Consider the following 27,862-nt stretch of genomic DNA (forward strand, 5'->3'; position numbering starts at 1 on the left):
AAAGAAAGATACAGATACACTTTTCTCATAATAGAGGGCAAATATATTTATACAAAAATTAAGATCAAGTTTTTTTAATTTAAATTAAAAAAAAATGCCGTTTCAAATGGTTTGTAGTTGTTGATTGCACCACAAATGTTAAGTTGTGGTTGTGAGGGGCTGTAAGCTAGAGGGAGAGCATGTAAACAAAGGGATGATGGGATATAAATGCAGGCTTCCACTATGCCAGCAGTCCCATCCACAACTCAGGAAAATTTGGAATGAACTCCTGCAGTTCTGCATAAACTATGTTCTAGAAAACATTTTTGTTTTTTTATTTTGTTTAAAAACGACAAAATCCTAATTAATATACAAATGGGAACGCTTTTGAAATAGATTTTAAAAAATGACCAAAGTGGAACTTTAAAGCAGACTTTTTTTTTTTTAAGAAAAACCAAAGTCAAACGTCAAAAACAATTACTTTTGAGAGAATGGATTGTAATATTAAGGTGAAAAAGTAACTTTATATGGACTGTAATGAAAAAAGATTCTCATGTTTGAAGCAAAAAAATAAAATAAAAAGCGAGAACCTAAGTCCCTGGACTTTACAAAAGAAAGTTACAAAAATTAATCCCCCCCATGTGTCAAGCTGAAATGATATGTAAAGAGAACAAATATGGATCTTTACAAGAAAGACTTCATCAAATATCTTACAAATTATTTAATAGCAAAGGATGCCTTCATTTTCTAGTATTTTTGTTTTGTTCTTATGTTCCACAAACAATTCGATTTCAGAGAATGAATTGTGGTGAAATGTAAAGTTCTACATTTTACTAAAAACAAAATCCTGATCTTGATATATCGTAAATCTTCGACGGTTTACAGTGAATCAGCTGATTCTAACGCTAACGTTGCTCTTACACATTACTAACAAAGTGTTGCTTTTCTCTGCACCAGAATCAGCTGCTTCACATTGATTGCGTCAACAGTTGAACTGGTTGGTGTTAAAAGGTCAAATCCAGAGTGAAAATGTCAAACTTCACCATCAGATCTAAAGTTCTGTAAACTAACTGTCTGCACGTTGTCATGCGAGCTCACACCTTGGTAGGTTTTCCCGTCCAGCTCCACCTCGTACGACTCCATCACCTCCTGGATGGCCTCGCCCACGTCACAGAGACGCACGTCGATGCCGGCGTTCTGCAACACAGCAAACGTTCAGCATCGAGCAGAACCGGACGGGCCGAGCGGCGTTCCAGGCCCCCCCACCTTGATTCCAGTATTTGTGGCGTCCCTCACAGCCTCCAGCAGCTTGTCGTATTTGGGGTTAAAAGTGACAGTGAAGGCACAGTCGATGATGCGTCCTACGAGCAAAAACAGAGCAGAGGTGAGTTGGATTTAGTGGAAACGGCGACAGAACGAAGGATCTGCAGTTTCAGAGCCGCAGGAACTGGTGCGTACCGTTGATGTGTGTGCCGAAGTCGATCTTGCAGACGTCGTCGTACTGCAGGACGGTGGTGTCCCCGGCGTTGGGAGTGTAGTGGGCAGCACAATGGTTGAGGGAGCAGCCGGTGGGGAAGGCCAGGCCGGCGTTCAGCCCGTTCTCCTTTATCAACTTCCGGGAGCAATCCTCCAGACGCTCGCTGAGGCAGCAGAGGAGGGAGAGTCAGGAAAATTGTTTGTTTCCGATGCAGAGACGTCTGGAACGAGCTAAAGTCCTCACCAGATCTCGATCATGGTCATGCCGGGTTTCAGGAAGCTGCGGACGTGCTTGCGGACTTGTCTGTGCGCTTCCGCCGCCTGTCTGAAGTCGTTCCACATCTCCTCGTTGGCTTTGTCCATCACCCGCTTCTCGTCGCTGGTCATCCGCCACGCCGCGCTGCGACTGAGACGGACATCGGCACACATCAAGAAACCATGCTAACGCAAAAACAGTCCGATCTGGAGACAAACCGGTTCAGTGTAACAGATAACCTCTAACTGCAGATTTAACATCGAAGGTGCAGCGAATGGGCGGTCAACTCCTGATCAGAAGATTGAGGGGTTCGATTCCTGCGTATGTGTCGAAGTGTCCTTGGGCACTGAACCCCACATTGCCTCTGACCGGACCAGCTGAGAGACGTAGCCTCTCCAGCTGGGTGTTTTGTACATAGAGCTCAATTACGACCACAAATACTTGTGTAATTAGAAGGGCTGGAATCAATTTAAAAAATTTAACTAATAATTGCAAACCTGGAAAAAAAAAACAATCACGATTGTTTTTTTTAGTTACAGTATTTTCAGACAACTTATCTGCAAATAACAACAATATGAAATCTCAGACAAAACTGTGTTTATTTGTAATTATTGCTGTCAATTGACTTAAAAAGTTAATCAGATTAATCAAACTTTTGGATTGTGATTAATCACTGTTAATCACAATGTTTTACACTTTATATGACAAAATGCTGCTTTTGAACAAAACCAAAACAAAGAAAAAAAAAGCAGCATTACTCTGAGAAAAACAGAGATGCTGCTATACAACCATAAAAAATGAACCCACAGACCTAAAAAAAAAAGTTCGGTCACATGTCACAATATATCACAGGGCAGGCTGCTTTATAATAAAAAAATAAAAACTTTTCTTCATTTTCTGGACAACAACAAGCAGTAAGAGGTGAACTTTCTCTCTGAATTGATGCTTTATTTATTAACCTTCGTGACAATCAGCATTTATATTGTTTTATTTTGCCGCTGCAGACGAGGCTCAGCGATATGTTACGTTACCGTGACAACGCACCACACCATGGATCAAATAGTCCGCTTTTTGTGTTAAAAAAAAAAAAAGTGATCTAAACCACAAAAATATCAAGATTAAATTACTAAAAAAAAAAAAACAATTTAACCACGATAAAAGTGGGATAATACCCAGTAAAGAGAAGCCCGACCCGTCCCAGTCAAACCGAAGCACTGTTTGATTTCGGGGTGTAATTCATTTGCATTACAAATATTGGCACAGTAATTATTTTTGATTAATCGAGTGCGTTAACGATCACAGCCTTAGTAGTTACACATAAAAACGGGAGTTTTAAACACTGAAGCCCAAAGAAGTCTGTCTGTGCACATCAACAGACTCTTCATTGGAAGTGGTCGCTCGAAGGCACATTGCTGAGCGGATGTGAATGTAGCTTTAGCGAAAATTGAGAACTTTGCTTTCTGGTTTCTCTCTTCACCACAACGGACCGGTACAGTGACCGCTCTTAAGCACCGGTCCACTGGTTGAGCTCACGCTCCGATCTCGCCTCATACGTGAACCCTGAGATATTTAAACTCCTCTGCTCACATCGGATCAATAACCCAGATTTGTAATGGGAATAAAATCCTTAGTTGTTCGTGGGATGAGGCAGGAGGATCTAAAGCTCAGACTGAAAAACAGTTGAGGGTTTCACAGCCTGTAAGGACGGTCAGCGGTTAAACCAGAACACCTACCCGTCCTGAGAAGGAGGATATTCACACTCCTGTCCGATGGGAAACGATCCGCTGGGGTACAACTCACAGATGGGAACAGACGGGGGATCGGTTTGAGTTTTGGCTGAAAGAAACAAACAATAAAACTCTCCCTGTGTGCTGCATTTCAAACTTTAAAATAAGTCTTTCTTACATCCTTTCTTCTTCTTTTTCTTCTTCTTCTTCTTCCCTGCTGAGTTTTCTCCATCATCTCCATCTGTGACAGAAGTCATGTGACTGTTAGACCCGAGGTTTTAATTTAAAATGCTGTTCAGAAGCATTTCTGGAACATTTTTCACCTTCCTCTTCTTTATCTTTCTCCTCTATCGCCTGGTTTTCCAGCTGCTTGGTCACTTCGGCCACTTCATCCGCATCGTTTTCTACAGCTGCAGCAGAGAGAAAAATAAAACAACAGTCCATTAGAACGGAACCTCCCAATTCCTCTACCGCGTAGTGGTACCAGTCAGTACCGGGCTGCAGAGACATTTTATTTTTAATCACACTCAGACAGAATTTTATTTTGAAAAACAACTGGATTCTCCACCACATCCCACAAGCTCCTCGGTTGTAAATCCATCTGCTACGTTCCTAAAGCGGCTGATCCGACTGCTGAACTGAAACCTCCAAACTAGCAGAATTAACAAAAAATTCAGGACAGTTTCCTCTGGCAGAAAAAAACAAGAGAGGAAACAGAAGAAGAATCTTTGACTTTAAAATAAAAGAAAGCTGCATTTATCAGACTAAAGAAAGAAGAATTTACACCAAATTTGGATTTATTTTGACAGTTGCTCTAACATACCATAATAATAATGCAACCGGCTGTCTAATTTTACAAGTATGCTGCTAATCAAGTTGTTCAAATGGTAGTTTCACATTTTTTATGATCATATTTTCAAAATACCAGTTTTAGTGTCTTCGTTTTTGTTTTTATTTATCCGTCGTACCTTAAAAGTCAGACAAAGCTGAAGTTGGCATCGGCTTTTTTTTTTGCTTCTACTTTGTCAGTTATAGTTAATAGAAAATCTAAATCACATTTTAATGGTTAAATCTAGAAAACAAATAGTTTATAGCAGCTGTAGATAATAAACTTTACCCACAAAAGTTAAAGGAAACTCCAAGCTAAATCATTTTTTTTTAATCAGCAGCCCACTTCAGCCTTGTTGTAGTGGAAACCACTGAATTAGAGAATCTCTAGAACAGCAAAAAATGAGTAAATAACACCAAAAACGTATCACATAGAAGAAAAAATAAAAAAATAAATAACAGTTGAAACTCAAAACTTCTCATTGAGCAACATTGAGAAACATGTTTTCAAGAAAAACAAAAAATAGGCAGCAAAAACCAGAAAATTCCACTTGTTTTTTATTTATCTTTTTGATTTTTCTTACATAAATTGGGTGAAAAATGGTTCAAACCAAATCATAAAATTTTCTGCCAAATTAACGCTAAATAATTCATTGTAATTTTATAATTCTAAAGGAAAAAGCCTAACCGGTTTGGAAGACTGACGGGTTAAAACATTCCTGAGATCCTTCAGCTTTTAGTCCGACTGCAGACACGATTTGAAGATCAAAACCAAAAGACTTTTAGACTTTTGAAACTGTAAAGAACAGTGATAAATCATTATTAAAACCAAATTCTCCAGGTGGAGAAAAGGCAACGTTCCCCATTTTATTAAGTTTTGCTGATTGTAATACAAATGTATAAACTGATAAATATCCAAACACGTAAGCGTAAAAGTTTGTTTACCATAGAACAATAACAAAAATATATAAAGCATCTATGATGCTCAGAAATCTCAAAGGAGATTATTCATGTTACTGTTGTGTAATAGGAATGTTTTGAGAACAACACAAGTTTTAATATGACTAGGTAAAAAAAAACAAACCCTTGTAGATCAGGTTAAAGTATGTCACAACGTGATGACATCAGCAGAACTAATGTGTCAAAAAATTTAAAAAAAAAAAAAGGAAATAAGACTGCTGTAATCGCCACAGTAAAAAGTAATTTTCTACACTAACTTAAGGAAATGTGTTTTTTTACATGTTAAACTTTAACAAATATCAATACAATATTCTTAATTTAAATTGATCTGTTTTAATATATATTCAAAAAATACTTCATAAACATAAAAAAATGTTGATTTCCAACGTGGTAAAAACTTTACAAACAACGTTTGATTGAAGCTAAAAATATATATATTTAAATTCAATGTTTACAATGTTTTTAGAAACCCTGGAAATCTTCAGTAAAATTGATTGCTATCCTGTGACTTTAAATTTAAAAAGCAGTGTTGACAAACAGGTATAATTACATAAAAGTGCCTAAAGGAGTAGTTACGAAACTTGGCAGAGGCTCGGCGTGGTCAGCACAGACAACAGCTGAGAATTGAAGAAACTGGCTCACGTGACATAAGTGTTTTATATAAATAACGAAGTTTAATAATTTAGCGATAAAAGCACAACATGAAAGTTATCCCGGTTGGGGTGTTAACCGAAGCTAAACCTGCTGTATTAGGCCCGAAGGGAGCCAGTGTCAAACGGCTTCAAACAAGCATGGCTAACGAGCAGCAAGTTAAACATGCTACACAGCTCTGTTTCCGGCAGGACTTCCAAAATAAATACCTTAAGTTTCAAGAACCCCGTAAGAGTGCCTTTTATATAGCTGCTAACTTGAGGCGAAATTTAGCAATTACTAATTAGGGTCTCAAGGATAACATCTATTTATTTTACAAAATCAATGCATACCCACAACTAACGTGAAGTGCAAGTAAATATGTAGAACTACGATAACCCGACTGCAAAACTAAACGATGAACACGTTAAAAGTTTGATCTAAATGTAATAAAATGTATTGTGATAAAGTCCACGAACAACAAAATAATACTAAAGCAACTCAGCTAAACAAACATTTGAAATTATAAATATCAATACATTCATGCCCTTATTTTGAAATTGTGTATCTTCCGTTCGAGCGGGTAACCTTTGCTAACTGGACGGTAAGCCTGCTAGCATGGGAGTTAATGAGGTAGCTTTACCTGTGTTGGCGGTCTTGTTCTTCTTCTTCTTCTTTTTCTTCTTCTTTGCCGTCTCGTCTACCGGGTCGGCTTCATCCTTGTCCCCCGCCTCCCCGTTTAACTCCCGGTCTTTCAGCGGTTTCGGCTCCAGTATCTGCTCCGCCACAACGTCCGCCATGATCGCAGGCGCTGCTGGAAAAGGAAGCGCGAGGGTTTGTGAGACCTCAGTGCGCCATGGTGCCTTCACTGACACTCGGATTTTTTCTAATATTAAAAACGTATGCTAATATTTTTGATATTTTGTCAAAGTATTGTCCTTTTTTCCATGCGATGCAAATGTAGAATGATGCACAGAAATATATGTGTGAATGTGTTCTAGCTAGATCCCATCCAATTATCGCAAAATTGGCCAACATGATTAAAAATACGTTTTAAAAAAATGTAAGCTAGAGCCCCTCCGTTGAAAAGAGCTTTTCTAGTCAGATTTAAGTTCTATGTATTAACAGTATGCGAAAGTATGACGTCCCCTGTGTTTTTAATTAAAAAAAGTCCTTAACCTTGGTTGTTAGGGTGCTTTTCCAGAAAAGTTTGCTGAATTCGGGTAATTGAACGCACCATAGCGTAAAACATACCTAATCAGCTGAAAGGCAGTGTCGACGTTGATTGGCCGCCTAAAAGGGCAATGCCCTATATATATATATATATATATATATATAAAGAGAATATTGGGGCAGAGGAAGCAGAGAGCCACTCAGACCAGCAGGTGGAGGAATCAGCCCATCTAAAGGCTGCACGTATTCATTCAGAGGAACAGAAACGACAATGCAAAACTGTTTTTTTTAAATGAAAAGATTTAAGATAAACTTTATTTATCCCCGCAGGGAAATTCAGTAAACAGCTAGCTTTAGCAGAAACATAAAATCAGCTGGCTAAAGAACGGCAAAAATAAAAGAGAAGAAATGCCTCCTTTTAGCAAAAAATGACTTAACAAAGTTAAAATGCCAGATTTTAGTAAATTGAAACGTCTTCTTGGAAAAGTTTGGGCAAGACCAGAGAAAAAGAGACTATAATCTGCAACTCTGGAGGCATTTTGAAAGACCAGCAGATGGAGAATGCAAAATAACGACAAACGAGGATAAAATCAACTTCAACTTGGAAGCAGAAGAATCCACCTGCTTCGATTTTCACCACTGACTGTAAACGAGAACTGGACTTAATGACTCCCGGAGTTCCAAACAGGAAGTACCCACTGGCTCCAAGAAAACAGTCCCATAGACTTTTATATAGAAATAAACATCTATTAGCACTTAATAATAACATGTTTTAGATAATCCTCATTTTTTCCCATGAAATAATTACTGTAGTTCAAGTTATAAATTGACCAATCAAAACCCAAAATTAAAAGTAGGCGGAGCCTGCTGGTCCCCACATCCAAAACTTTTGACAGTTTTTGTGTAGCCTACATTCAAGTGGTAGGGGCGTGGCCTTCCATTAAACTCACTCCTGATTGGTGAGAATGGTTGCCATAGAAACAATGACTCAGATTACTCGATCACTGCTTACTGACGTCATTTGGCTCCAACATGGTGCCAACCGTCTCGCAACAAACTCGGGACTGAATTGGCTTCATTTGGTTGGAGTTTGAGGGAAGTAATTTTGTATGTGTGACATTACAATTGTTCGGTCCAGTTCTCATATACAGTCAATGGGAAAAAAGCAAAGGTTAAAACAAAACCATCCTGATGTGTGTTTTTCTCTGCTGACACTCCCGTCTCAGATCTGAAGGTCTACATTTCATCGCCTGAATTATTCACCTCCTCCTGGGTAACTCCTTCACCTCCCAGCTTCAACATGTTTCACTGCTGGAGTCTCATAACTGGTTAGAAAAGTAAAAGCCCTGAAGTAAATATGTAGACCAAGCTGATCTGTAGTCATAGATATCTTCATCTCCTGAGCCCTTTCTTTACGCCAAATTAAAACATATTCAGAGCTGGAATTTACACAAGACACAAAAAATGTCCTCTGACTCCCAACCACTGCCTACTAGGGGTATGAGGGGAAAAAAAAAATTGATTCAGTGATACATCATGATATCGGTACATGTATCAATTTAAAATCCCGACAAGATGATTTTTAATTAAATATTTATGAGTGTCATTCAGTCTTGTATAGTTTTTTTCCGCCTAAACCCCTGATAACTAGTTATCGCGATACATATCGTATTGCAAGACCCTTGTCAATACACACCCTACTGCCTACGACAGAATAATCTCCGTTTGGTATCTTTTGGAGGACATTTGGGGCTTTTTAATGATACCAGATGTAAAGGGGTGGGGATGTGGGAATTGTAGTTTTTGGAGATATTTTACTGAACATTTTTTTTCTCTTGTAGTCAAGAGGTTAACTGTTACAAGTCTTCCTCTTAATTTTTGCAGTTAAAAACTCATTTTTGTTTGAATGCTTTCACACTATTGTGATTCTCCTGCTCATTCTGTACATTTTTCGGCACTTAAAAAATTTATTTACACTTTCAGCGATTTCAGCAATCTTGGTATCAAGACGTTCAACTTGTTCTGGACCTATTTTTGGTATTTATTAACTTTATAGTTTTTTAAACATTGAGCAAAATATGCCAGATAAGAAGTAAATAAGAAAGTCTTCAGATTTCAAAATTTTATCAGATTAGCAACAACCCTTTAAATATATTCTTGGTGTATGTTTTAAGCTTTAATAGTATTTTTTTTTTATTTGGAGTTTAGCTAATATTTTAGCAACATGCTAACATTTTTAGCTAATTTGTTATCGACTGGGATTTTTAGGCTAATTTTGAGTTTTGCTTCTATTTTAGCAACAGGCTAACATTTTTTTCAAATTTAGTTTACTGAGGAATTTTAGGCTATTTTGGAGTTTAACTAGTATTCAATTAATCTGCTAGCTTTTTTGGCTAATTTGGCATCTACTGCGTTTTTTTAATGCTAACATACTAACATTTTGGGCTAATTTGATATCTGCTGAGTTTTTATAGGCTAGTTTAGAGTTTTGCTTCTATTTTAGCACCAGGCTAACATTGTTGGCTAATTTAGTTTATTCATGAATTTTAGGCTATTTTGAAGTTTAGCTAGTATTTAAGCAACAAGCTAGTTTTTTGGGGCTAATAGTTCTTTAACAAAAAATTCCAGTCTTTTAGCAAATTTAACATTTTGCAAATAGCATGTGTATTTTCAGTATATCCCGTCAGAAATTAAAGTAAATTGCGTCATCATTTTCAGCAAAAAGCATACAAACTAGCGTTATCGCAGGCGATGCAACTTTTCTAGTTTGAAATAGTTTTCTAATCACCAAAATGCTTAGAATGTATAGATTTATCAATTATACATTTAGTTTTGACAATCCTCCAGAACTGTTCATTAGTGAAAAATTTTGATTTGTAAATTAAATCACAAATATTTCAATTTTTTTTAATTAGAAATGTATTTTTCTTAACAAAAAGTAAGATAAAGTGTAATGAAAGGAAAGCAGCAGGTGTGTTTGTGTGGACTTTAAAGCAGGAGGAAGTTCATAGAGCTGTCAGCAGCTGCTTTGCATCAGACAAAAGCAAAATGTAGCATAAAAAACCGACCAAACCTGTTTTTGACCCCCTCCCATGAAACAGGAGAGTGAGGAGAGACTGCCATGAACATTTCCAGGATGGTGTTTTATTTCACGCTGGAAAACGCAGGAGGTGGAGGGACAAAGGCAAACATGGTGACAAAACGACCAGTGATGGTGGAGGGAGTGGACGTTGGGACTTCTCCAGACCCATTAGTTCAAGAAAAAGCCTCACCACACCGAACTACATTCAATGAAACTATTCAGCTCTGCACGATTCCACTGAGCAGACACCGACGTTGAGAAGTTTCTGTCATTTTTTCACAAGTTCTTAGATTACAACAGTTTTTTTCTAATATATTACCTGGAAAAGGATTGTGATTTCAGCCATATGACACCTCTGTTGTGTCACAGAGATGGATTACAGAAAGGGGCCAGACTGAACCTCGATTCTAAGAGAAAAAAAAAATAACCCTCCTTTGAGTCTTTCTGCAAACTTTATACACGTCTGTAAGAAATCAGCAGAGGGTTCACAGTGTGACATCAGACAGAGATTGGTTGAATTTCATTGTTAGATGTTCATGTTAAATTAGAATCTGGAAATGTTTTTCAGTAACAATCCAAAACTTGTTTAGATTTAATGGGTCTTACCCTAATAATTATTAAAAACTAACAAAAATCAGACTAAACATACTGCTCAAAATTCAGTCTACTGGCCCTACCCACCCCTCTCTCACCCCCCTGATTCAATCTGCATGTGACAAAATCACTAGAAGAACTTTTTTCAAAATGGCGGCTATCCTTTTGGTTTATCTCCATAGCAACCATTTTATTTTTTGGTTGCCTGGAAGTGGCAAACAGATCTATGGAATTTTTAGAAGAATCAGCCAAAGTAAAATTTTGTCTTTCCTTAGCAACAAAGCTTTTTTGTTAACGACGACCACATTAGTAATATATTCATTTCATATGTGACATTGTTTTGTCCAGCTTGAGCCAAGGAATCAAGTATTTCATGCTTCACATTATTTCGGTAAAAACCGTGCGAGCAACAGGGAAATGTCACTTTTGCTAGCTCACTAACATTACAACCAACATTTTTACCCCCTCAAGTAGCTTCCCAATGATATTAGAGTAGTTATGATGCGGTAGATTGAAATCCCAAGGAGGAGTTTAGATTTGTAGAAGGTACTAAAGGATTTTTAATTTTTTTTATAGTGGCCTCTTCCCGAGGTCGAAGGTCAACAAAACTTGGTTGTGGTTGGAGACTTCACCTGGTGGCATGTGTGAAAAATCTTTTGAAGACTGCTTGAACAAAACCTATTTTGATTTAATGGGTTTTACTGTAATTATTCATAAAAAATTCACAAAAATCGAACTAAACTGCTGAAAGCTGAGCCTACAGACTCTACCCACCCCCGCTCTCATTGACTGAGCAGCTGCTACAGCCCGATCAGAGACAAATTCATAAGAAAATGTTCTTTATTTTTTCCAAATGGCAGCTTTTCTGTTAGTTTTATCTCATAGCAACCATTTTATTTTTTGGTCGCCTGGAGGTGACGAATAGATCTATGTCATTTTTAGAAGAATCAGCCAAAGTCAATTTTTGGATTTCCCTAGCAACAAAGGTTTTTTGAGGAGTTATGAGGCTGTAGATTGAAATCCAAAGGAGGAGTTTAAATTTGTAGAAGGTACTCAAAAGGAATTTTGTTTGGAAAATTCAAGATAGTGGCCTTTTGTGAAGATCGCTTGAACAAACATTTTTGGAAAAGTGGAAAAAATTTTAGGCCCTGTGTCCAACCATAATATTTTTTAAAACTACCAGGATATCTCTGACAAGTGTGTTTTGCTTTGTTAGTGGATTTTGAAATATTTTTGGAGCCCCGTTGGAGATTTTGGCCCCATTTATTTTTTGAATGGTTTCTCCCACAGTGATGTCATCACTTTTATTTATTTATTTTTAACAAGTGCTCGTTGCGTGCTACTTTTGTAAGGTTCTCAGAATGTAGCAAGGATATATATTTTAAAATGAAATGAAGAATTGTGAAAACAATCTGGCCCCTGCAGTCCAGAACTGCTGCAGGACATAAATATAATGTCTCCATGTCAACATAAACAAATCCACAGTGAAAATCATTGTCTGATCACAGGTTTTACCAGAGCGTTTGTCGTTTCTGTTATCTGGTTGTAAACTGAAGGCTGGTCTAGCCTGAACAGGGTGAGGTTCTGTGTTTGTGGTTCTGGTACCTGAGTTTCATCAACATTAAGAACTGTGGCTTCACAAACCGAGACGTGGACGGATGACCGATGGTGATGAAAGCGTCTGGTGTCAGAAGCTGTGAAACCGACTTGTGGATCAGACACAAACACCCATGAACACAGTCATTAAAGCAGTCAGCTTTCAGGTTTGTCCTTCCCCTGTTCTTCTATTGCTCTCCTCCTCTTCCTGCTCCTCCTCCTCATCATCTCCAAACGTCTGCTCCTCCATGCTCATCAGCGATTGCGAGCGTGCGGCGACCTGAGCGGCGATGGCGGAGCTGAAACTCACAGTCTCTGAGCCGTGCATCTCAGTCAGTCTGTCCATCACGGTGACGGCGAGGATTTTTGGCCTCAGGAAGCACTCCAGAGCATCCTGGCCCTCCCCCTCCACACCATCATACTGGTGCAGTTCTGAGGCTCCTCCCCCTCCTCTGCTGCTGACCGTTGTGGCTCCGGGGTCCTCGTGCTCCACGCCGCAGCTGAATTCTGTCGTGGGGTCTGCAGAGGGGTCAGGCGTCCCCCTGCCAGCTCTTCCTTCCCCTCTCTCCTCTCCGTTTCCTGCGGAGGGCTGGGATACGTGGTTCCCTCCTTCATCTAGGAGTTTGTCGGACAGCTCCGTCGCAGGATCTGAACTTTCACTAAGAGCCGATGGCAGAACAGCAGCTGAAAGACACGAAGGAATACGAAACGTTCGGAAATGAAACCAAAAAAATTCTAGAGAGAAAGAGTTTTTAAAAAAGTAAGTGAAAACTAGAGCGAGGGCACTCAGTGAAGGGAAGGGGGACGGGGTTGCTCCACGCCTCTACAACTGCTGCTCTGCAGAGACTATGTCCGAGAAAATGACAAAAAATGTTGATTTAAGCTAAAAACAGGGAAAGCCTAATTAAAAGACCACTGAGAACACTTTAAATAGATCAAAAGGTGATAAAAGTTGGACTTTAAAACTTAGAAAGTAACCAGGTGCTGTAGTAACAAACTAACCAAAATCATGAAACTCCCACCACTGTGCCGAACAATACTTTCTGCAAAATTGTGTTGAAAAGCTCTATTTTCATTAGCTTCTTACCAAATTGTTTACATTTGGTTTCACTTTTATTTTAAAGATACATCCATCTAGCCATCCATCTTTTTGCGTGTATCCGGCAGCAGTTGCTCAGATTTCCCCCGGTCACTTAATCCAGGTGAATTGAGAAACGTAGTCTCTTCGGGTGACCGAGCTTCTCACCATATCTCTATCTTTTAAAGACCCAGTCCAATGAAAATCATATTTTTGGTGTTTTTAACATGTTCTTGGAGCATTTTTTATATGTGTAATACATTTCTTTATTCAAACCGTGTTGGAGCAGACAAAAAACTTGCAGTTTGAAAGAGTTCAGGTTCCATGGGCGGGGCCAAAGTCTCCTTTCTCCACTACAATTTTGATTCATCCACTTGCAGACAGATAGATCCATGAATGTCTTCATTTTCCTTGTCTGAGCTGACATCTTATTCTAAACTGTACAACTGGATAGCTCTGATATTGCTCTTCTTTTTTCTTGCTACGCTAATGTTAGCTTGGGTTGTAAGGGTTCACAAGCTAGTGCAAGACTGTGAACAAAGGAATGCTGGGATATTATGCGCCAACAGTCCCGCCCACAACTCAGAGGCAAATTTTTAATGAGCTCCTGCTGATCTGCAGAAAATATGCCTTAAAAAAACGATACAGACTTTTTGATTTTGACTAAAAACTGCATAATCATAATTAAGAGATGACCTGACTCTGATGACCCAGCATTCTAGCAGCATTTAAACACATCACTTACACACAAATCTTGGATACGTGAAGTTTCACATCTGATTTGTGCGTAAATGCGGTTTTGTGTGTGGTTTACAGGGGATTTGTGCGTATTTTTTTAAAGATTTGTGTGTGTAGTTAGTTGTAAGCTGCTTTAATTTTAAGGTGTGCATGTATAAATAATATTTTGTATTTTTGTACAAATGAATACACAATTGAAAGTACACAAAGTTACGCACTTAACGTATTGAAAGAGTTACAAATCAAGAAGTACGCACATACGTATTTTAATGAGACTATGTTCTCTCCATAACAAATGGTTCTGGAGCGCAGCTATGTCTGCAGGTCACCACTCCCCAAGGGGGGAGTTAAATGTGGAGAACGAGACTTTGAGTTTAGTGCGCTAATGAAATCGTGTGGAGTCTAAAGCTGCATTTCCATCAGTGCTGAGGCAGCGATAGGTGATGACAATTGTTAGCTTTGCTACAATAAGTTTGTCCACAATGAAGTGTCACCATTGATTGTATATGAGAGAGTGACTCCTCCCCCATGGCGTTCCAAACAAGTACCTGCTGGTTCCAGGAAGCCAATAGACTTCTATAGAGAAATAAACAGCTATTTCTCAGAAAAAAACATTCTGACAAAAGTTTTTTTAATTATTGTGTTTTTTTGGTGGACTTTTTGACAGACGCTTGAGTCACCTGCTGAGTCGTCGTCTAGAAGCCCTTCCTATTGACCGTTTCTGCACTGACAGATGGTTCTGTGAAACAAACCATCTGCTGCAGCAAGTTATCATCCTCCATCACTTCCATTAGTATAATTGAGCCAGAGAAGACCTTTAAATAAAACAGGACCAGCCGTCGCTTTCAGTGGAAAAGATGTGCAAAAAAATGGTTAAATGGGAGAATATTAGCATGAGTTTTTAGAGCTGTCACTTTGAGTGTTAGCAGAAACACTCCAGCAGAAAAAAAAACCTCATTCCTGGAATATCAGTGCCGCCAGCGCAGACCTTGGTCGTTGAACAGCAGCTGTTTCCTCTTCATCCTCTCCCCCTCGGACGCACGGAAGCCCAGGACAGCTTTGAGCTCCGACAGGACGCGGCGGGACTCCTCCCTCTCCCTCCGCTGTCGTTCCCGCTCCTCTGGAGAAAACACGTCCGACCATGACCCCCCTCCTTCCCCGTCAGAGTCCGAGTCGGACACGTAGGCCTCCCATTCCTGGGTGGAGGAGACACACAGGGGGGCGGATGGATACTGCACGCGGCGCTACACATGACCATTTCGGAGGCAGGTGAAAGTGTTCCTACCAGCTCCTCTGGCACCGGGTCTTTATCCAGAATCAAGGGGAAGGATGGAGGAGGAGCAGGAGCTGCAGGCTCAGGAGGATCACAGCGCTCCAGAGGGGGGGGGTTACCTGCAGAGAAGTTGACAAACAGATGACGCGTTGATGCGGGAACTCCTGAGGTTTTCCTTCTCCTGCGCTGAGGCGGAGCGACTTCCTTCTGAGCTGGGAATAGTCTCTGAATCAGTAAAGGAAGTGGGAAATGTGGACTAGAATAGAACTTAGATACTCGTCTGAATGATTCTGAAGACGTGGAAATAGATTTAGAAAGAAAAAAGGTGCAATTCCTCCATTTAAAGTTACTACTTTCATTTAAAAACTGTTTGATAAAAGTCTGTGTTCAGTAAAAGCAAACAAATCACTGATAAAAAAAATGCCCTCAGGCTCAGAGTCGGACTTCCTGCTACTAAATCCAGAAACGTGTCCTGTGGTTTATGTCGTCCTGTACGCAGAGCTCGCTGCAGCAAATCCTTTTTCACTTTGTCTGAATGTATACAAATAAACAAGGAAGGAAGTCAGGATCACATCTGCTTTTATAGCATGAAGTTTCACCAGTTTACAAGCTGTCTGACCTCTAAACATGAGGTTCACGTTTACACATTTTGGACTTAAGTTACATTCCGAGACCAGATCAGGTTCTGAACTTTGTTTTAAGACTGGTGTCAACCAGACATTTCTGTTTCAAACCAAAGCTTCTAAACAAAACCAGGGATGGGCCGATCTCATTTTTTTCGGCCGATACCATAAACTAATATTTTCCCTACAACTGTGACAGATACCGATATTTAAGTGTCTACAACACGGGTGTCAAACTCAATTGCACAGAGGACCAAAATCCAAAACACCTTCAGTCATGGGCCAAACAGGATAAACTAAAACTAAACTTTAATACTGTAATTTTTTAACATATTTATGGACTAGATCTATAGCATAACCTGCAATAATGCTAGTGTGAATGCTGTAAGCTGAATTTGGCTGCTGAAGATGCTAGTGCTGATAGCTGAAGATTCTTAGAAAGATTGCTGAAAACACTGAAGCTGATAGCCAGCTAAAATTTTAGCTAAATGCAAAGTTAGCCTAAAAAAAAAAACTAAAAAAAAACACTTAGGTTTGGCAGCTAGCTTGTAGCTGAAAAAATTGCTAAAATTCAAAATATCCTAAAAAAAAAAAAAAACCAGAAAAAAGCCTAAATTAGCCATATCAGCTAGCATGTAGCTGAAAATTAGCTAACCTCCTAAATAGCCTAAAAAACTTTAAAAATGCCTAAATTAGCCAAAACAGTTAGCATGTAGCTGAAAGATTAGCTAAACTCCAAAAACAGCCTAAAAAATCCTTATAGGTGCCAAAATAGTCCAAAAAGCTAGCAGAATGCCAATTTTTAAAACCGTAAATTTAAACATAATTGCGAATAATAAAAATTCAGGAATATTATTCCAGAATAAATCAATTTAAATTTTCAGTATTTTACTCTAAAGAAAAATATATTTTTTCAAAATTCTACAACTTAGTAAAGAGCTCAAGATAACATCGGGTCATTAATAACAATAAAATAAAACGATCTGGAGGGCCGGATAGTATTACCCGGTGGGCGGGATCCGGCCCCTGGGCCTTGACTTTGACACGTGCTCTAGAACATGGGTGCCCAAAGTTTTATAAACCGACTTTTTTCCCCCTTTAGTCGAATCGCCACAAAAATTGAAACAAATCCAACATTATTCTGTAATTTAGAGAGATAATGTTTGAAGCGGAGTTCTACTATACTAAATTAGTAAACATCGTGAATAAGCGATTAAACAATCATACTTGATTTTTTGGGAACAGATCGTAAATATTCAAGTATTTGAATCATCCCTTCTAAATACGTTGGGAGAGCCTGAGTGGTTGTGAAACTCCGATGGCTGAAGGTCGGTTCACCTGTGCATGCGTTGGCTCGTCTCAGCATGCGCTCCACCTGGCTGACGGTGTCCTCCCAGCAGCTGGTGCTGGCCTGCATGTGTGGCTGCAGCTGCTGCAGCCGCTCGCTGAGGTCCTGGTAACCGTCCAGCGTCAGCTCCGTCAGCTCCCTGGACACCATCAGCTTCTCCAGGTCGTCCTCCAGGATGATCATCCTGACGGCGTCAAAGGAGGAGATATTCTAAGCGTTTGGTTGTTCTGGGCTGATGGCCTCCTCTCAGGATGTGTGTGCGTCTCACTCGCTCAGCAGGGCCTTGAGGTGCAGCTGCAGGCTCCGGATGGACGTGTGCAGGGTGTTGAGCTCCCGGCATTTCTCTCGGGCTCGCCCGGTCCTGTCCGAGCCCGCCGCCCTGGGCTGGGTCTCAAAGTGTCGATGGAAGTCATAGCTGCGCTGCACTTCGCCCAGACAGCTGGCGAGGGCGTGGTGCAGCGGCTCGGACATGGCGGCGATGGAGCGGTGCATCGGGAGGCGGGGAGTGCCGGCCGCTTTGGACTTGCCCTCCTCCGGCTCGTCTGCGCGGTACGGAGACAGAAGAAGGGCCAACCGCCGGAAACATTCAGAGCTCTGCCCCACCCACAGCTGGAAGAGCATCTGAGGGCGACAGAGGCCGAGGGTCAGTCCTTTTACCGCAGAACTCGCCGTTCAGCCGGCAGGACTGACCTTCAGAGCAGGCAGGCTGTAGTCGTCGGTCAGCTCCTGCGCCTGCTCGTCCCCCAAATGTTCGATTCCCAAGCCGAGTCCCAGCTCTTTCAGAGGAACCGCGCACACGTAGTTGGTAACATTATCGATCTCAGAGTTCAAAGGAAACGTTAAAAGAAGTTAAGAATAATAAAGACTCTCAGAAAAGATCCAGTTACACAAAAGAAAAAAAAAACACTCTTGAATGAAAAACTCAAAGTTATTAAAGTCCTTTTTCTCTTTTGGGGAAGGATATGCCTTGAGCATGTGACAGGTGGCCCTCCGAGAGGCTCTAAAGGCTGAGCGGAGAGCCCGGTACAAGGCCTTCCTCAGTCCGATGAGCTGCTGGCCGCGTGGCATCGCCGCCGGCCCCGCCCTGCTAAAGGAGCTGGCCGCACTCACCCTGTCGAGTAAACTTGACAAGTGAAATGTGATACAACTGTGGAGACGTCCCGAAGAGGCAGGGGGGCAACACACACAACACAGAACACAACGGACACAGACGGACAAAATGCAACAACATCAGCAGCTTCAGCTCAAAAAACTTTAAAGGAACGGGGCCGCTCGGTTCCGTCCGAAAGCACCTGCAGGTAATGGACCTGTGGCGCAGGAATAGAGGCGGGGCCTTTCCAAGTTACATGCAAAGCAGAGCTGCATTAGAACCTCTGAGACGGATCACTCTCTATGAACACATGACATTCTCTTAGGTCAAGGTGTCCAACTCCAGGCCTCGAGGGCCGGCCTCCTGCTAGTTTTCCATAAATCCAGCCTCATCTGTAGCTGGTTACCTGGATCAGATGTGCTAAGCCAATAAGGAGGTTCAGTGGCAGCCCTCAAGGCCTGAATTAGACACCCCTGCCTTAAGTCTATCAAAAACATAACTGTTTGTTTTATTTAATTTAATTAAATAATTTAAGTCTTATTCTGGAGAAAAAAAATCAAAAAGAAGAACAAAGATCTGATGAGAAAACTGTTTACTTGTTGATTATTTATCAGTTAAGTAAGAAAATAAATATGATGGTGTATTAGGCCGTCATAAAAAAAGTATCATAAAGCCATAAAATTATGAGGGAAAAGGCCAAAATTATAAAGAATCTAATCTTTGTTTTTATTTTAAAAATTATGATTTTACAAGGTAAAAGTTTTTCTAACTTTGAAAAGTATTAGAGTGACCATGAAAGTAAAAAAAAAAATCTACTGTATATATGAAAGTAAAATCACAAAATTATAAGAGAAAAAAGTTATAAAACTTTGGGGAAAAAGCATTAAAATTAAGAAAATAAAGTGGCAAAATTGAAAGAAATAAAGTATTCAAATTGAGAAAATAAAGTCATAAAATTATAGGGAAAAAAGTCCCCATTTTATAAGAAAAAGCTGTAAAATCATGAGAAAGAATTTGCAAAAATTATGAAAATAAAGTTGTAAAATTGTATGAAAAAAGTTGCAAAACAATAAGAAAAAATGATTAGAGAAAAGTTGCAAAATAAAAAAAAAGTTTAAAAATAAAAGACAAAAATTCTGAAAAAAAAGTTGCAGCATTATTAAACGAAAGTCATAAAAAAATGAAAAAAGCTGTAAAGTATTTAAATATTAAAAAAAATCTAAAAATAAAACATTAAAGTTAAACAAAAAAGTTTCAAAACTGTGAGAAAACAGTCAACAAAAAAGTTAAAAGTTTTAAACTTTTAGAAAGAAGTTGTAAAAATATGACAACATGAAAAAGCAGGACTTTATCCTTGTAAAATGAAAATGTTTGATGTATAAATTTATGAATGTATTCATTTCAATTCTTCATTTTTGAAAAGTGTGCAAAATTTTGACATTTTACTCAAAATTTAACAATTTAATTCATAAATGTTTAATATTTATTTTATGGCGGCCCCCAAAAAACCCCTAAATATTCACATAATTTTTATAAGATCGTCAAAGTTTCATAAATGTTGCCCCAAAATCTTGTATATATTGACTGTAAAATAATATTTTAGAGTTTTCCAAAACAAAGGAAGAAGAAATTGTTTTTTGTGTATATTTCTGTCAAAAACATCAACTTTCTTTTTACAAATTTGCTTGTTTTTCTCCTTTTTAAGTTGCTGTCAAAGATCCTTTCTTCATGAAGAAGCATCACTTCATAATTATTTGTATTTCAAATGTGTGATTCGTGAACAAAAAACAAACTTTTCCAAACGTTACAAATTATTTTTACATTAATCAACTAAATCTGTGATTTTAGCTGAAAATTTAGGAATAATAGGAAAACTTTCTGAAGCTGCTGATTAAAAGTGTGAACGGTGTGATAGCAGCACACTTACAGGGTGAATCCTCTGGAGATGACCTCGGTCTCCTGCACCAAACACAGGGCTTTGCGAGACAGTCCGGTCAGAGTTTTGCTGTCGTGGACCAGAGACTGGAGCTGCGTGGCCCGGCTGTGGGCGGCTCTCTGCATCCGGCCTCGTCTCCACAGGGTGGCGCCCCTCAGCCCGGCCCAGCCCAGCAGCGTCAGGCCCAATGGGGCCACGGCCAGCAGCCACGGGCCGTCAGAGGAGGAGGAGGAGCAGAGCCCCAGCAGGACTGCAGCCAGGCCCAGCAGCGCTGCCACATCCCTGAGAGGAGGAAGAGGAGGAAGACGTCACCCGTCACAAAAAAAAGTGGTTTGTCTTTAGAGAGACGTCACAAAATGTCAAAAACTTGCATACACGTGATTAGGGCTGGGTGTCAATAATTTTGACTTTTTTTTTGTTTACACATTTAGACACATTTGTTTAGAAATCAATTACATACAGTGTTACATGGATTCTCAAACGGACGATTGTTCCGCCTCTCCTGGAGGGCGTTTCAGTTTGGCCACTAGGTGGCGATCACACTATAGCATTACACCTTATTCCAGAAGAAGAAAGAATGAGCAAAAAACTGTTTTACACGACAAATCATCACTCCCAAAGAGTTTGAAAAATTCATGTCTGTGAGTTTATAAAGCTGTTAATTTAGTCAGTAATGTATGTTTTGGTTGACCGAGCATTAGCAATCCCATTATACATTAGCATCAAGCTAGCATTGTGCGTTACATTGATTTCTACTTTTATGGATCGATTATTATTCTATTAAGCTTGGATTGATTAAAATTGATTAATGGATTTTATCACCAGAGGCCTACACGCAGGTCATAGGTGACCTAGGCGGCCGCCTGGGGTGTCATCTGCTGGAGGGGGAGTTAAAGCACAATTAATTTTCACTATTTTCTTTTTGTCAAACAGGTTGACGCAACATTTGTTTCATGTAAAAAAATATATATAAAAAAGTAATGATTAAAAATGTAAATACAATAGCTAAAAAGTCGGATGTCATCAATAACATCAATAACGGCACTGTTAGTGCTTCTGTAAAAGGTTAAGGATGAAAAAAGGAAGAGGGGCTCAAAGCAGAGGTTTGTCTGTTTTACTTATATAAAATTGCTTGGAAATTCACTCCTTCCTGCATTTTGTTAATGCACAACAGATTTAACTGGCGATCTAGTGTTTTTTTTTCTTTTCTCAACACCTTTAACAATTGAAATGCCCTCTCTTTCCTCTTGAATATTACCGGTAGCTTGTCTGTCGCGCAGTCAGTTAGCAAGTTAGCCTTGAAACTAATGCTATGTCCGAATTCTCCCCTACTCACTATATAGTCTGTTTGCCATTTTCTAGTGCTGTCTGAATCTACTAATGCCAAAATCAGGTGCACTAGAAACCTTTTGTGAAAAATTAGCGTACATTGATGCTCACCAGATTAGCGAACAGACCACAATGCATTGCAGTCGAAATTTAATTTTTGAATAAACCATCCACATTTTCACCATCAGAACACAGTGGAGTCATAAATAAACGTGAAATGTTCGTATTGATTCAATTTTGACTTTGTCAAATCAGTGATGTCATATCTGGCGTTTAGTGAAATGAAAGAAAAGTAGTGAGCATTGTGTCTGAATTGCCTTTAAAATCCAAAGTAATATTTAGTCCCGCACTATATAGTTTTTTTAGTAGTCAGGGGTTAGGGGAGGAATTTGGACACAACCTATGAGAGTCCCAGTTCGAGCCTCAGCTAAAACGCCTGAATCTAAGATCCTGTAGGTGCCTGTCTGATTCCACTCAGAGCAATGACACGTTGCGTTCCTAAAACAATATTTTACCATAAAAGAAAAAGGTTTCACCCTCCAAAATGGTTTTGTTTCAAGCTCGTCGATCGTGACAATCCAAAACATACCAGGTTCTGGACTGCGTTTTCCGGAAAAGTCCGGGCCTTCCAAAACAATCTGAGAGCTCTCAGCTGTCAAACAGCGACTGATGCAGAGCAGTCGCAGGAATAACTGCAGAACTTCAGCAAAAACATTGTTTTTTTTCTGAAGGCTTGCAGGCTGCAAAGAAGCTCCGTGCACAGCAGGAAATCTGAGCCAAAATCTTCAGGATTAGAACTTTAGGTAATTAAAAATTTGTAGTCGTGGTGATTAAAGAAGCTGTCTACAGACAGACACCATGGAGATTAACCGGGAGCTAACACGTCTGATTCTTTAAGATTTTAGCTTAAATAAATGTACCAGAGGGAAGGCTTGGAGATGAAGCTGGGTTTGGGAAGGGCGCTGGCCCGGGTGGGCGACCCGGAGGGCGATGAGCTGAGGGAGAGCAGACTGGGGTCCAGCAGCTCGATCAGCTCCACATCCTCCTGCAGCAGGACGTCCTGGTCCAGAATGCACCGGACCGAGTACTGACCGAACACCGAGTCCTGCAGGGAAGCAAACACTAACCAAAAAATGAAGAAAATAAACTAGAAAATGGTTTTCCAAACCTCTCTTTGCTCACCAGCTGCTTTTCCAGCTTTTGGGATCCACCCGCCTGGAAAAAGGGACTCCATGTCCACAAGGCCTCAACCAGTCTCCGTAAGCGTCCTCTCTGCAGGTCACACGCGTTTGGGATTAACATTCCAGCTTAATTACCAGAGTTTTTCCAAAAGTCTCAAGTCCAAAAGCCGTCAGAGTGACTCAGGAAATCAAGTTATGTTGACTTGGACACACGTCCATATGGACGTGTGTCCAAGTCAACATAACTTGATTTCCCGAGTCACAACAGCAGTACAAGAGACTTATTTTTCACTTCCAACCCCACTTTGTTTTCTGCAAAAAAACAGAAAAAATCCTAATTGTAAAGGATTAATGTAACCTTAATCTGATTATGTTAGGTCTCATCTAAAAATAGATTCATCTTCGTCTGAGCGCAGGTCTATGGTCGCAGCAAGCCGACGCTTCCAGGCGGCAGTCGTATCGATTACTGATAGGGACTGATCCGGTCTCCTGCTCCTCCGCGGCATCAGACTGGATTATCCGGACGGTACAGAGGAAGCGATCCCCACAGCTAATACGGTCTAAGTCCGACGCCCAACGGGATTCAGCTGCCGCCTCACACTGCGGCTTAAACATCCGGAGCATCACGCCAAACGACAATAATTCAACAGCAAACCAACAGAACCATTTAGCCAATAATTACAAGCAAGATTAAGGAATGAAGATGCAAGAAATGGCAATTTTTTTATATACTTTTTTTAATAATCTGTTTTTTTATAACTACGTTAATCTAAGTAGCCAATTAAAAGCAAAGTAAATTTAATTTCATTCAGTATTTTCTGTCATTTCTGTAAAAAAAAAAAAAAAAGGTTGATGCTGAATCTGTGAGCAGCTGTTACTATGGAGACCATTCATCCACCTTCAGATCCAGCCGGATCCCTGTTGAATTGGTTGCTGGAGCCTATCCCAGCCAGTGTTGTGTGAGGAGGCGGGGTTTACCCAGCTGTTGCAGGGCCACACGCTTACACGCACACACCAAGCATGTGTCTGAAGTGTGGGAGGAAACCGGAGTGCCCGGAGAAAACCCACAAATCCATGAGGAGAACATGCACACAGAAAGGTCCCAGCCGGGAATTGAACTTCTCACGGTGAGGCAGGAGTTCAGTGTGCATCCCTTTTACCAAAACTTGACATTTTTTTTAATTTATCAGGGGGTGGATTAACTAAACGTAATCTTAACAAAATAATCAAATCAAAATAATCAATTTGCTTTTGTATTAATTGAGGAATGGTAAAACACCATTTTTAAGGGTTTAAAAATTAACAAACCAATAAGTTAAATTTGTTAAAGACAAAAAAAAAATATTTTTTGCTATCTTAATGTCTATATTTATGCATTTAAAACACATTTGGTTCAGTCTGAAGGTAAAACAAAAGAGTTGAAGTCTAAAAAGCTTCAAATAATAAAGGAGAAATCTTTATTTAAAGTTTACTTTCCACTTAAAACCAAAAAAAGAAGTTATGAATAAAAGTAACATCTCTAATTTAATTAAAATAATAACAATAAAAGATTAAAAAGCTTTAAAAAGATTCATCATACTCTCGTAATAATGAGTAATATGCTGTTTACACTAATAAATTGAGATCAAATCCAGATTCCTTTCCAACTGTTGCACAATCTGAGCACTAGTGCCTCACAAAAGTACAAGCCTTCATCTGTTTTCACAGAGCCACTGAGAAAAAGCTCCAGCTTTATCGGAGCTCCAGGAAATTCCTGATGGAAGAACTTTTTGAAATCCCGATCAGAATCCCTCGTCCTCCTGAACTCCTCAGAGGAAGCGTGACACACACGGAAAGTTCCCCGGCAAACCAAACACAGCGGTTTCCCGTCGCAGGAGGAGGAGGGGAGGGAAGGGAAGCAGGGTGGGGGTCATGTGACGCTGAGCTTCCAAGGACGCCGCGAACTGAATCACGGCGACTCAAACCTCAAACTGCAGGATGAGTGGAGGACGACCACAGACGGGGTGGAAACGGTCCCCGTGTTTCAGAGGTGATGCAGACGGTCGATATGTGGCGCTTTGTCGGCGCGCAGGGGTCAAACGGGGACGCTCACAGGCAGAGAACATGGAAATCAGGACATCCCATATCGACCTGGAGCGCGGGATATGTGCATGAAGCTTCCCATTAGATCTCAACATTCTGTTTACTCTGGATCAAAACGTACCAGAGACCCAAAATAAAGCAGCTTTATTGTATTTTAAATCTAAAATCTATTGTGAATGATGAAACAAGCTGTTACTCATAAATTATACCTATTTAACTTTAACTTCTGTTACACAATACAAAAAAATCATAATTTTTTAAACACAGACCAACTGTCGTAACACTTCTTTAACTATTGTATAATGTCAATACATTTCTTCTGAATTAATTATATAGAAAGGGAAAATAAAGAATCAACCATCTAAGATTTCTTTTTCAAGAGTTTAATTTTAATATTTTTTATGAAGTGAATGATTTCCTATTACTAATGTTAACTTAGTTTACCTAGTCGATCCCTCTTTCATCGTCATCATACTCAGTCAATGTGCTTCCTCTTCAGGTGCTCATGCATCGCTGTAGTGCAGCCATGGAACACAAGCTCTGCCTTGCAGATTTTGGACTGGACACTTTTGTTTTTTATTTCAATGTTTTTATGTTTCCCACATTTTCAAGCTCCATTAGCTCGTTGTTATGGTACCTGAGTCTTCCTAGAAATGACCCATAAGACAATCTTTGCATCCTAGACGTGTACAGTCCGCATGGAAACATAGACCATAAACAAATAACAAAAGCCCCTTTAGCTAAACTCATAGAAATTTAGGGAGAACAGATTTAGTGGCTTTGTGGTATAGCGTTTTCCCTGAGACTAAAACGTTGCGAGTACAAATCCATGGTTGAGTTCAATAAAGACCCAATGCACTCTAATATAAAATTGTGTTTTGGGAGTTTTTAGCATGTTCTTGTGGTATTTTTTTCTGATGATGGAGAACAAATATTAATAAAATTAAGCATCTGAGTATTTCTGTATTCAAAATTATTGTGAATCAGGAGCAGAAAATAAAATTCTGTATGAAAAAGCTCAGGTTTGTTTTCCTACAATGATGTCTGTTCGGAGGAGACTCACTGAAGCTCCCTGAGTGTCTTCTCCTGCGGAGATGAAGTCCTCCTCTTGTCCTCCACATTCCTCCTGCTGCGATGCCGTCGGACATGCCTCGAAGTCGGTGTATCCTAAATCCTGCAGGCACTGGAAAAGCGGCGAGTTCTGCAAACAGGAGATGAGACATCTAGAACAGCACCTCTGCAAACATGATGGCTTTTTTGACGCACTGGTCCTCCATCCTCCTGCATTTCAGGGAGGGATGCTGAGAAACACCTTTAAACCACTAAACTGATATTTTACCTCCTGTAAGTCTCCCATCCTTCTTCACGGACAGACATTCAGTCTAAGCAGCTTTCCATGACAGAAATAAACAGTCGGTGCTGTTTCAAATTCAGTCTGTCATCCAGATCTTATCTCAGAGATGCTCTTCTGCAGCTGAAAATCCTGTCCTGCTGGAAGCATCCATACACTTCAAACTTAAATAAATGTACTCACATGCATCGTCACTCTGAGCTCATTGTGTCATCATTCAGATATTTCGACGACTCCACTGTCATTTTTTTTTTTTAAAGAACCGACGCATTGACAGGAACCCCACCTCCAAACACCAGCCTGGATATGATGAAACAGGAGCGGCAGTAGCAGCACTGTGCTCCGGCTCAGCCGCTCTCATGACCAGCAAAGCTGCTTGGCAGAAATCCGCCGAATAACGAGCCAAATATGTGGACGTTTTGGATTAAAAAAAAATGCAAAACATGGCAACAGGGTAGGTAGCTAGCTAGCTAGCAGGAATCTAGCATCTCTGCTAGCATACACCGAGCTATCAATGAATTTACGTTTGAACTTAAGCAAAATGAAAGAAGTGTCGCTTAGAAGTTTCAACTACAAACCGTGGCGCAAAAAAACCACAAACCTCAAACACAACATCTTCGTCAAAGTCCTCAGTCATCGCTCTCCGCCATCGACGTTAACCATTCTAAAGTTGAAGGCGGCAGCTGTAGAGAACTTGATAGCTAGCCGGCAGCTAAATTTCCCCGAAACTTCACTTCCCATAAAGCTCTTCTCCGGCCGCCACTTATTCGTCATGTTAAAAAAAGAACACAATTTGTCGCTAGGAGACCTCTAGTGGTTACTTGGACGTCAAAGCCTAAAAGTTTGGAAAGCAACGCGAGGAAATGGAGTTAGCAAAAATGGCAACAAAGTTACCGGAACTGGCTTTCAAAATAAAACCTTCGATATTTGTTTTCAATAGTAAATAAAAATAATACTAATTTATATTCACTACACATATTCTGCGTTTATAAATATATATTTATAGACACTAATATAGTATAATTGTACGTTACTGAAATAAATTACAGTAGGTTACGTATATCTTTGAAGATAAGAGATTTATTTTAACAAGACCAAACCGGAAGTTAATGGAAGACTCTCCCGGGCTTTTGATCAATCCGCTTGGAAAAGCACCGTGGCTGAAAACTTCGAAAAATGGAAAAAGTAACTGTCGTCCTGACTTTATCCCCGTGTACGCTGGCGAGATAAGGAACTGTGGACCTACCGGTGATCTCACTGCGGCCTTTTCCACGCTGACAATGGTGTCGACGGCGGAAAAACCGAAGATTTTCCTGCATTTCCATTGAAAGTACATTTACTCATGGAGAAAGGAGCAAGTCGGGAGTCATGAGCACAGGTTTGTGTCGAGGAGCAGCTAACCTAGCAAAGAGGATCACTCTGGAATTGTAGTTTCCTAACCCAAATTTAAATATTTGCTTTAGTTGATGTGTTATACACGAGGATGGGGCTTTTCCAGCTTTGTAACAGTCGCATCCACCCCGTTTCCCCCC

The 27,862-nt window shown here is 39.9% G+C and overlaps 3 protein-coding genes across 9 annotated transcripts in view; 1 reads left to right on the top strand and 2 right to left on the bottom strand.

Annotated features, from left to right (window-relative positions):
* LOC112155028 (methionine aminopeptidase 2) overlaps positions 1 to 7,129 on the bottom strand; it is a 9,929-nt gene extending 2,800 nt beyond the window's left edge. Inside the window, exons 1-9 of the mRNA XM_024286395.2 lie at positions 7,036 to 7,129; positions 6,500 to 6,670; positions 3,762 to 3,848; positions 3,617 to 3,679; positions 3,445 to 3,547; positions 1,700 to 1,861; positions 1,438 to 1,619; positions 1,246 to 1,340; positions 1,080 to 1,176 (exon numbers count right to left, since the gene is read on the bottom strand). Coding sequence (XP_024142163.2) covers positions 1,080 to 1,176; positions 1,246 to 1,340; positions 1,438 to 1,619; positions 1,700 to 1,861; positions 3,445 to 3,547; positions 3,617 to 3,679; positions 3,762 to 3,848; positions 6,500 to 6,670; positions 7,036 to 7,108 — 1,033 coding nt within the window. The 5' untranslated portion in view covers positions 7,109 to 7,129. The remainder of the gene's footprint in view (positions 1 to 1,079; positions 1,177 to 1,245; positions 1,341 to 1,437; positions 1,620 to 1,699; positions 1,862 to 3,444; positions 3,548 to 3,616; positions 3,680 to 3,761; positions 3,849 to 6,499; positions 6,671 to 7,035) is intronic.
* Positions 7,130 to 10,153: 3,024 nt separating this feature from the next.
* Positions 10,154 to 27,701, bottom strand: vezt (vezatin, adherens junctions transmembrane protein). 7 transcript variants are annotated; one of them, XM_024286305.1, is made up of 12 exons: positions 27,577 to 27,701; positions 26,043 to 26,180; positions 22,899 to 22,988; positions 22,637 to 22,821; positions 20,379 to 20,669; positions 18,326 to 18,472; positions 18,052 to 18,199; positions 17,630 to 17,982; positions 17,352 to 17,545; positions 15,403 to 15,509; positions 15,106 to 15,313; positions 10,154 to 12,985 (listed from the first exon to the last, which is right to left on the bottom strand). In XM_024286305.1, the coding sequence occupies exons 1-12, from the start codon at positions 27,664 to 27,666 to the stop codon at positions 12,465 to 12,467; spliced, it is 2,472 nt and encodes an 823-aa protein (XP_024142073.1). In that variant the 5' UTR covers positions 27,667 to 27,701; the 3' UTR covers positions 10,154 to 12,464. The 7 variants fall into 7 exon arrangements, with proteins under 7 accessions (XP_024142073.1, XP_024142063.1, XP_024142115.1 ...); XM_024286295.1 differs by having other exon boundaries at positions 18,326 to 18,484; XM_024286347.2 differs by lacking the exon at positions 27,577 to 27,701 and adding an exon at positions 26,932 to 27,210.
* fgd6 (FYVE, RhoGEF and PH domain containing 6) overlaps positions 27,571 to 27,862 on the top strand; it is a 31,789-nt gene continuing 31,497 nt past the window's right edge. The window contains exon 1 of the mRNA XM_024286282.1: positions 27,571 to 27,708. Coding sequence (XP_024142050.1) covers positions 27,699 to 27,708 — 10 coding nt within the window. The 5' untranslated portion in view covers positions 27,571 to 27,698. The remainder of the gene's footprint in view (positions 27,709 to 27,862) is intronic.

The sequence above is a fragment of the Oryzias melastigma genome, linkage group LG23 (assembly GCF_002922805.2).
Source record: "Oryzias melastigma strain HK-1 linkage group LG23, ASM292280v2, whole genome shotgun sequence".
Lineage (NCBI taxonomy): Eukaryota > Metazoa > Chordata > Actinopteri > Beloniformes > Adrianichthyidae > Oryzias > Oryzias melastigma.